General features: G+C 49.5%; 1 protein-coding gene across 1 annotated transcript in view; it reads right to left on the bottom strand.

The window, feature by feature from the left end:
- Positions 1-6,763: 6,763 nt before the first annotated feature.
- UCK2 (uridine-cytidine kinase 2) overlaps positions 6,764-9,483 on the bottom strand; it is a 73,247-nt gene continuing 70,527 nt past the window's right edge. The window contains exons 6-7 of the mRNA XM_007458085.1: positions 8,553-8,601; positions 6,764-7,190 (exon numbers count right to left, since the gene is read on the bottom strand). Of these exons, the coding sequence (XP_007458147.1) occupies positions 7,051-7,190; positions 8,553-8,601 (189 nt within the window). The 3' untranslated portion in view covers positions 6,764-7,050. The remainder of the gene's footprint in view (positions 7,191-8,552; positions 8,602-9,483) is intronic.

Raw genomic sequence — 9,483 nt, 5'->3', positions numbered from 1 at the left:
AAAAAAAAAAAAAAAAAAAAAAGAATCAGTCCAATGGCAGTGGTCCACCCCAACTTCTACCACCAATGCCTGCCCTGGAGAAGCTCTAAAGGACTACAGGAGGAGGGACTTTTGTTTCCAACCCTGAAATCAAGTCCACTGCAGACCTAGAGCCCAGTCAGTAGTAGAATCCGGACCCAGTCGTTTTGCCTCTGGGCCCTAGGTTCCTCGTCTGTAAAATGAAGGGTTTTGACTTCAATGGCTTCAAAGAAAACCCTGAGAATTCTCAAGGGAGAAGCTGCTTTTCACATTGAGACTTCAAGGAAGACTTCATGAAGGGCTCCATGACTCAAAGCATGCTTGAAGGCACTGGACTAGATGACTTCTAAAAGCTTGCCCTGCTCCCAGGACATCCTAGGAACTTTCCCAGGGCAGACATGCAGCCGTAGTTTAGTGTCTCCTGGTGCCGGGTTTTTTGGGGGGCTGGGGGGCGTGGAGGATGTCTTACAACCTAAGAGGCAGTGCTGGACTTGAATGAGCTTCTGAGCAGCCTTTAGTGCCCCTTTCCAGTCCCCATGCAGGCAGCGCAGGGCTTTAAACAGCACAGATGACATTTTCAGTAGAAATGGGCTCTCCAGTGCTGTGAACATCACAGATTTAAACGGTCTACGCAATTAAATACACAAGGTCCTGGGTTTCCAACTCTGCCTGTTCATCTGACTCACCTGTAGTTTGTTATAAAAGATCCTCTCCCTAGACCTACAGAGTCAGAATTCTCAGGAATGGATCACAGTAGTGTCTTTATCAAGCCCCGGTGATGATGATGTCCAGCTTGGGGAACCACTAGAGAAGACTGCAGCAACAGAGAAACTAAGTAGTAGGAGCTGATGCTCCTACCTGCCCTAGTGAAGGCTTTAATAAAGATCTTCCAGGAAAAAAAAAGAAATCACATCAGTAGTTAGACTTTTAGGCCCTCTGACCATTCTCTTAGAAACCGTGATAGCCAAGCAAATAGTATTAATTAGTCCAGCAACCCAAGGCAACCCCCAACCCCCGTTGAGAACTGAGTTCCACCACTAGATGGCAGACACGCACCAGGCAGCCTCCTCCTACAGCACTTCCTACTTCCTAGCTTCCTCGGTAGAACTGGAGTTGGACCGCATTCCTAACATACTTTGCAGGACTGTTTGAAGGCTGGAAAAGTCTGATGTGCGTGTTATCACGAAAGCTGGGAAGTTTCAAGAACTGAAAAGAAATTACATGGTGCACATGGTGCTCACTGATAAAGAGGAATCTGGAAATATCCTCAACTCTAATTTCCTTAGTGAGAGCATCCTGGGCTTGTCAGATAAAACCCCATGAAGCACATGAGCTTGTAAGGCAGAGAGGCCAGGCTGGCTTTCCCTGGCCCAGGGCAGTCAGCACTTAACACCGTGGTGAACCCCAGGCCATTTTCATCCCCTGCATCACGGGCGCCACTGACCTAGTCCCAGCAAATCCTCATCGTAAAAGGGGATGCCAAGCATGGATTGGACTGTGTGGAAAACGAGTTTGCGTAAGGCACAGTTTCATGTTCTCCCACCGTTAAGCTCCATCCGTTCATCTGAGGAGATACGTCTAGATAAATCTTCAGTCGTAGCTTCAAATTGATTCAGTGGCTAGTTTGTTATTTTAGTTCATGGTGTAATTGAAAAGATACATAAGCATATATGCAGGTATAGCCCAAGATTTAGCAGGAAGGTTAACTTCATTCAGGGTTTTAGCAAATGTGTTTAAACTCTGTTTTAAAATAGAAATCTAAACATCCCCCAGCACCAGATGATGAAAGAAATCACTCCCTATGGTCCCATCCGTCTCCTCCACCTCTTATCTTTAAAACTTTTATGCAGGTCCTAACAGGTTTCTTTCAGTCTGAGACGATGTGGTTTGATTAAAGCAGCACTCACTCGTCAGAAGGGTGAGTCCAGGATGCAGAGCAGTAAGTGGCTCAAAGGATGCTGTGACAGGCGGGAGGCAAAGCAAATCGCTCAAGGGCTTCACTGGCCTGCACAACTGTGCCTCAAATTACAACAAGGAAGCAGAACTGAATTCTGAGAAATGAGCAGAGTCCCAAGCAAAGCTTGGACTCCAGACATGGTCCACAGATAGGGGAAATGTGAGAGCAATGCACAGAGCAAACTGGATCACAGCTAAAGCGGCTTGCACAACCATGACTCACGTCTTCATCTCCCTGCAGGTAATAATCGGAGCTTGATAATACACACCTAAGTGTTATGGAAAAACACAGTGGCCTTCTGAGGATGGATTCCTCTTAAATCCAAGTTCTTTTGGATCTGAATTCCTTGAAGGGTTTGCCTCTGTCCTTGGAACAAGCGGCTGGAAATAGCAGGGAAACTCCGCCCATCGATGAGGGTCATTGGGTGCCTGGGAGGCAGCAGGTGAAGGGATGAAAGGGAAGCTGAGAAAAGGGGGGGCCGGGGGGAAGAGTCCGGGTGCTACAAAAAGCACAAAAGCCAATTACTTTAATTATTTTAAAATCCTCGGTGGTGGGTGACCTAGATCTTTCAGTAACAAGAGATAGATGATTATCTGCATTTGATTGATGTATGACTATAAACTAAATAGATATAGTCATCCAGGGTGATCACACACACATATATGTATGTGAATTCAACCTGAATTTGTTCACATTGTCATAATGTCAACTTTCCTCCACCCAACCCCAATAAAGTCTTCTTTATTTAGAAGGTTTTGCTCTGGCTTTTATTGTGAAAGTTGAGGAAGGGATGGGGAAGGGAGGGCAGGTAGGAAGGAGACTGCACAAACCGGATGACCTCAGAGGGAGCAGAGCCGGCCAGAGCCAGGGAAGAGAAGCCTCCCAGGGACCTTGACCTGGCTTCAGAAGCAGAGCAGAAACACACAAGTGCACACATGGCGGCCTGGGTGCAGCCCAGGAGGGGAGGCATAGTGACAGCAGGCTGGTGCCCGTATCCACACAGCGAAGGCCTGGAGGCGCTACCTTCCCATCAGCTCGCTGGCCTCAGCCACTGTTCCTCCGGCCCAAGCACCACAAAGAAGGCAAGAGTGGGTTCTTTTCTGTTCAGTCTTTATTTACAGCAAAGTACAGAGTATGTGGTCATTTATGTAACTGCTAACAATAAAGGCAGGGCAGTAGAAAGAAAAGGGGGAAGCGCAAGCATCTAAGAGACAAAGAAAAAGCCTGCGTCTTTATTTACCTACTCACTCTGTTCCTAAGGCAGGACTGGCTAGGCACTCACTGCCTGTAAGGGTGGCCGGATGCTGACCTGTGGCCAGCCCCCTGCCCCAGCAGGGCCTAAGAAGGCCCAGAGACCAAGATCAAAGGGGACTCAGCTCCAGGCTCACCCCGACGGTTTCCTCAGCCTGCTCTTCCTCTCGTTTGCTCGGACACCGAGACTTTCCCCACTACACCCTGAGGTCAGGGTGAAGCAGAGGAGTGGCAGAGAGGTCCAGTCAGCCCTTCTCAGAAGCCCAACTCTGGGACCCAGAACCTCCCTAGCCTGCCTCACCCACACGGTTGTGGACAGGCAGGTGGGAGACTCCAGGGCAGAGGAAAACACTTCCCTGCAAGAGGCTACCACTTCCCTCCAATAGCCTTGGGCCCTAGTGCAGGTCAAGGATGTCAAATCAGGGAAGCCTCACAAGGACAGCAAAGGAGGTGATCCACAAACGAGCTGAGCTCCAGTCCCTCCCGCACACAAGCCTTAGCCTGACCTAGTAGCCTCATGAGACTGGCAACCCACCCTGGACACAGAGACAAGTGTCCAAGCCAGCTCAGGAGAGGCAAGAAGCCAGTGTCCTTGACTCTGCCCAGCAGCCAAGACCACAGTGGGTTGCTGCAGAGACAACAGGTTCTGAAGGGTGAACCGGAGACCTTTCCCTGCCACCCTCCCCAGCCTGTTCTTCAGAGACCGCTGCCTCTTTGAGGGCCTACCCTATCCATTCCAAATCAAAGGACGCCTGAGGTCACAACACTGCACCTTCCGTACACACACTGCCATCTCTCTGCCCCTATTGGTCTCAGGCTGCCCAAGAACAAGAAACCCAGGGAGCAGAAGCTCCACTGGGGTGAAGGAGCTTGGGACCAGGCCTTCCCACGACACAATGCCTGTTCCCTAAACACATGGTCCTTGGACAACACCCGCGCAGCTGGGAGAAGCAAGCACCACCGGGTATCTCTGAAGACAAGAGACTCCCATGTACACACGACCAACACTGCCCCACTCTGCTCATCCACGTCGCCTCCCTGGACAGCAAAGAGTACCCAGGTGACTCATGTCATGATTTCTGGCCTAATGGCTCTACCTGACTCTCCAATGGAATCAGAGACCCAGTGACTCTTAAAATACCAAGTCCGGGATTGGCCACATAGAAAGCTCAAATTCAGATACTCAGTTGGCTAAACGCTGGGGTCACCACACAAAGGCAGAGCTTCCTGTCCCCTCCTGGCCCCAGAGGTACTATGTCACAGAACCAGAGGAGTCGTCAGCACGGCCCAGTGAGCCCCCAACCAAGACACCAAGAATTGGTGATGGTTTTACCCAGAGGCAGGGCAGCCCTAGAGCTGCTTCCAGCGAGGACAGGGCTATTCGGAGACACTGGAGGCTTGGTCCCAACACCAGGAGTAGATGAGGAAGCGGCTAAGTAACTCAAGGCTCAGAGATGAGAAGAATCCATCTTCCAAGGCAGTGGGATAGACAGCCAAGGCACTGAATGGTTTGGCACCTGGGAACTTCAAGTAAAGTTGACCATGCTACCACCGAAGGGCCAAGGCTCTCCCAGACAGGGACGGGCTTCCCCTGAGCACAGACAGGCCCCACCCAACAAGGCAGGAGACCCCTGGGTCCTCAGGATCCTGCCATCTACCCTTGATCTCAGAACAGCACAAGGCATGACTGGAAAGATAATCAATACTGCCTCGGAAGCACGCACTCCAGAACTTGGCCATCCCGCCAGGTACCGGCCTTCGGAGCAGGCACCTCGGGACCCTCCCCTTCTCCAACCAGGCAGCTGCTGCCCTTGGGGGGCTCCCTCAGAGCCTGCAGCACGGTCCCCTGAAGGTCTCAGGGGTGGCAAAGCCCCGTTGGGGATTAGGTTTGACTTTATGACACAGCCCAACAGAGTTAGAGTCAAATGGAGTCCAGAAAAGGGGAAGCAAACTGCATGGTGCTGCTTGCTTCCGTGGACTAGAGTTAACGGCATCAGTTTATCTGAATGGCTCAAGGGGCTATGAAAGCAATGGAAGGAGAAGCGTTCCCCAAAATGTTTCAGGCTGTGGCAGTCACAAGGAAATAACTAAGGGCATAGCCTACCGAGCACTGAGATGGTACACACTGAGGTGAAAAGGTTCTGGCTCTTCTGCAGTTAAAAGGTGACGCTTCAGGCCTCTATAATCACACCTCCTCCTTCTCGCTTCGTCCCCTGCTTCGTCCCCTGCTTCCTCCACCCCTCCCCACCAGTAATCTTCAGGAATCCGTACTTCTTGCAAAGAAGGAAGTTTTCACCAAGAGGGAGCCCTCGGAAAAGCTGGAATTCTCCACCCCAAATGTTCTCAGCCCAAGACTCCAACTTGTGACTTAAAAACCCCACTCCCGGGCTTCCCTGGTGACGCAGTGGTTGAGAGTCCGCCTGCAACGCGGGGAACGCGGGGGACACGGGTTCGTGGCCCAGTCCGGGAGGATCCCACGTGCCGCGGAGCGGCTGGGCCCGTGAGCCAAGGCCGCTGAGCCTGCGCGTCAGGAGCCTGTGCTCCGCAACGGGAGAGGCCACACAGTGACAGGCCCGCGTACCGCAAGAAAACAAAAACAAACAAACAAAAAACGCCACTCCCCTTCCCCGCCCCTCGTTTCCGGCAGCTGCCAAGTGACGCGGCAGCGTGGTAAATAAGTCAATAAATGTGGCTGTGATGCTGCCAGTGACGGTCCCCGTTATCCTCACCTCGCTGCAAATCCCCACTCCTCGGGGAACAAAAGCTACAGGATCCCTACACGGCAGAGCTCTCTTGCCACCCTGTGAGGGGCAGGCTGCCAGCAGAGGTCCTCAACCGAGGCCCAGACTGCAAGGGTCCACTGTGCACTCCACAGCTTGGGGGACAGCCCAAGGAATCTCATGGGTGACTTCCTTGGGAGGCACCAGCATCTCAGACGATACGAAAGGCATAGTCCCACTCCCTCCTTCCCCACTCAGTCAGGAAGCGACCCCGTCACATCCCCACCAGGGAAGGAGAGCGAGGCAGCTCTGGCTTTCGGAGAGACTGAGAAGCGGGTGAGTAAGGAAGGAAGTGTGGAGCTACCCGAGCAGCCAGAGGTGGGCAGGGGCAAGAAGACGACTTGTTCCCCTCAGTGGGCCCCTTCCCTGAGTTTGAGTTTTGAGTTGAGGTCTTGCCTAATTTCAACTCAAAAAAAAAAAAAAGAAAAGAAAAGAAAAGAGGATCTCTCATTAACATTATCCTAAAGCTCCAGCACCAAGAAGGTGGCATCTGGCAGGGGAAGCGATCAAAAGTTCCAAACTCCACTTCCAACGAGACCCACAGACACTGAGAGCCGCGAGCCGTGAGCCTCCCTCCCAGATGCCTGAGCCTGCCCCACCTGGAACCCACCAGGCAACTTCCCTTTGGTGAATCTCCAGCTCCAGCCCCCGAAACACACTCAAGTACAGGCCCTCCTGCAGAATACTTACGGCAAACAGCTGTACAGTATTTGTACATTTACACAAAAATAGATCCTTTTCTATATATATATATATATATATATGTATGTATTTATAACTGGTTACACGTTGAAGTCATAATTAGGCATCACCAGTAGTAGTTGGCACAGTTTGTCATTTAAGCTCAGGGTCAAGTTCTGTTTCATTTCGCTGCTCGAAGTACCAAAATAAAGATGTTAAAAAAAAAAAAAAAGGCATTTCATCTCCATGGTGTTTTCTTAAATACAGCAATGTCATAGGAAACCATATGTATAGATGCACAGTGCCTCCTGCCCCCTCCTCCTGTCCCTTGGAGATCGGGGCCAGGGTCTGAGGAGACAGGGGTCAGTGCGGCCGGCTGCTGGACTCAGAGGCCTGCCTCTTGCGTGAAGGGGTATAGCCATTGAGATAGCCGTTGGTCTGCCGTTTGGAGAGCCCTCCGTTCAGGATGTCCTGGATGTGCTGCACGATGAGGTTGATGGCCACTGTGGGGCAGAGACCAGAAGAGTGTTAGGGGCACGGGGAGGGTGGGAGCACGTCTGTGGGGCTGTGTGTCTGTTTGGGTGGACGGCACTCAGGAACCAAAGGCTAAAAACCGTTCCAGGAAGCTGGCTCTGCCGCTTGCAAGCAGGTCACGCCACCTCCCCAAGCCTCCATCAGGGCTAATATGACCCCCGCAGGGGCATTCTCGGAGTAGGACAACGCAGGACGTGATCAGAGGCACGGACTGGATGAAAGCAATCGACCCAAATTCTGTAGACATGAGGTGTGGCCTTCGCTCTGACACCATCAATTAGCTGTGAGACCCTTCCACTGGGTCCCCATCCCATGCAGCTCCCCATCCCAAGGACAGGGACCCCACAGAAGGCCCTCTCCTCCAAAGGTCAAATGGGACTCTCTTTCCTTAGCCTTGGAAATAAATCATATGCTTCAAGCAAATGATCAACGTTAACATCACCAAAAATGGGATAAACATCAAGTGCTCTCTCAGGTGATGCCCTAAGAACACCCCTCTCCCAGGGTATTCTCCAGACTATATAAGCTGAAGCTAGTCATGAGCACACAAAAGCAAACCCAAGCTGAGTGCCATTCTACAAAACAATGGGCCTGTACTCCTCAAAAATGTCAGTGTCATAAAAAAACAAAGAAAGGCTGAGGAAAGTTAAAGATTAAGTAAATATTAATTGTCCTGGATGTGATGGGCGCACTGTGGCAATGTAAATGAAAATGGCCTTGTCCTTAAGAAATATACAGTGAAATTTTCACTGCTGTGACTAACTCCCAAAAGGCTTGGCAAAAATTTTACTTTTTAAACAGAGGAAAATTGAAATAAATGATAAAGAGAATGAGAAGACAGGGTATTCTCACAATTCAACTCTGCCCCATTATGCCTAAGTCCAGGGATAGTCCTACTTTCTAGACAAGTCAAAGCTAACGCATAAATGCATTAGTGGTAGAAATCCCTTTCCCTTTAGGAAAGGCTACCTTAGTGGCAGGTCATTCTAAATTGGATTAAGAAGGAAATCTGCTTTTGCTAAAAAATGGCCTCAGATACAAGGCAGCCAGGTATCATCACTGGGAATGACAGTAGAAGGTAATCTATTGCCCTCTGATTGTTGCCAGAGAATCACAAGCTCATGTCTGCCCCCATTTATGTACATGCATATTCACAGGGGCCTGTCCCCGAGGCCAGACGCATAGGTATAAATACCTTTCTGGCTCACAGCAGCAGCCAGTGGCTCAACCACATCTATAGAGCCTTGTTTGGTTACCATATCCTACCCCAACATATAAGTGACAAAGGGTAGAAGTTATGCCCCACGGGATGGCACCCCATGAGGACTCACCTAGATTATCTGCACCTCTAGGAATGATCACATCAGCGTATTTCTTTGTCTGTGGAAAAAGATATTTACAATGCATTAAATGCATTACAGTGCATTAAAGAGAGAAGCTGGACCAAGCCCCTCTTCTAAGGGAATGTGGGGAAAGGGCCAGCCTTCTACCAATCCCAGAGAGCAGCAGCTTGTGGCTTTAAACATAATACATTTTATCCACGTTATCTAATTTATAATAAATCGGCTTTTCCCTGAGTTCTCATTAGTATTTAACATTGTTTCAGCTTACAATCTGCACAGAGAACGTGGTCTTTGAAACCAAATATATAATCGCCTCTTCACCACGAGGAAAACCATCAGTTAGTAAAACCAAACTTAAAGGGGAGTGATTCACCTTGGATTTCTATACACAGTTTATCTAGCACGAGGGTAAACCCAAAAAGAAGTAATCGCCATTGATGACCACTTTCCCTGGCTCTGTTATGACACAGCCTTAAAAAAAAGAAAGAAAAAAAGAAAAAAAAGCCCACAGACTCTCTTTTTGTTTGTAAAGTTTACTGACATTTTGTGGACCATTTTACAAATAACTTGTGTCCTGGTGAGAGCACATAAACGATGCCTTAGGACATGGGTATCTTTACTCTGTGCAGCTTCCACACTACAACTGTTGAATTGCGACTGATGCCCAACTTGAACCAGGCCAACAATTTATCAGGCCCAAGTTCCTGGTTGACGTGGGAATGAGCTGCTCTTCCCTGAGCTGAGTGGCTGGACAGGAGGAACAGGTAGAACAACCTAGAAAATATTTACATAAAATTCTGAGCTCCATTACAAATAAGTTAAACAGCAGAAAGTTGGCAGTAAACTCTAATGTATGTTCAGTAATCAGTTTACTTTGTATTCTTTTTTTTTTTTTTTTTTTTTTTTTTTTTTTTTTTTT

Source organism: Lipotes vexillifer, unplaced genomic scaffold (assembly GCF_000442215.2).
Source record: "Lipotes vexillifer unplaced genomic scaffold, Lipotes_vexillifer_v1.1 scaffold189, whole genome shotgun sequence".
In the NCBI taxonomy this organism is placed as follows: domain Eukaryota; kingdom Metazoa; phylum Chordata; class Mammalia; order Artiodactyla; family Lipotidae; genus Lipotes; species Lipotes vexillifer.
The sequence above is the reverse complement of the archived record's forward strand: the minus strand, read 5'-3'. Positions and strand labels throughout refer to the sequence as shown.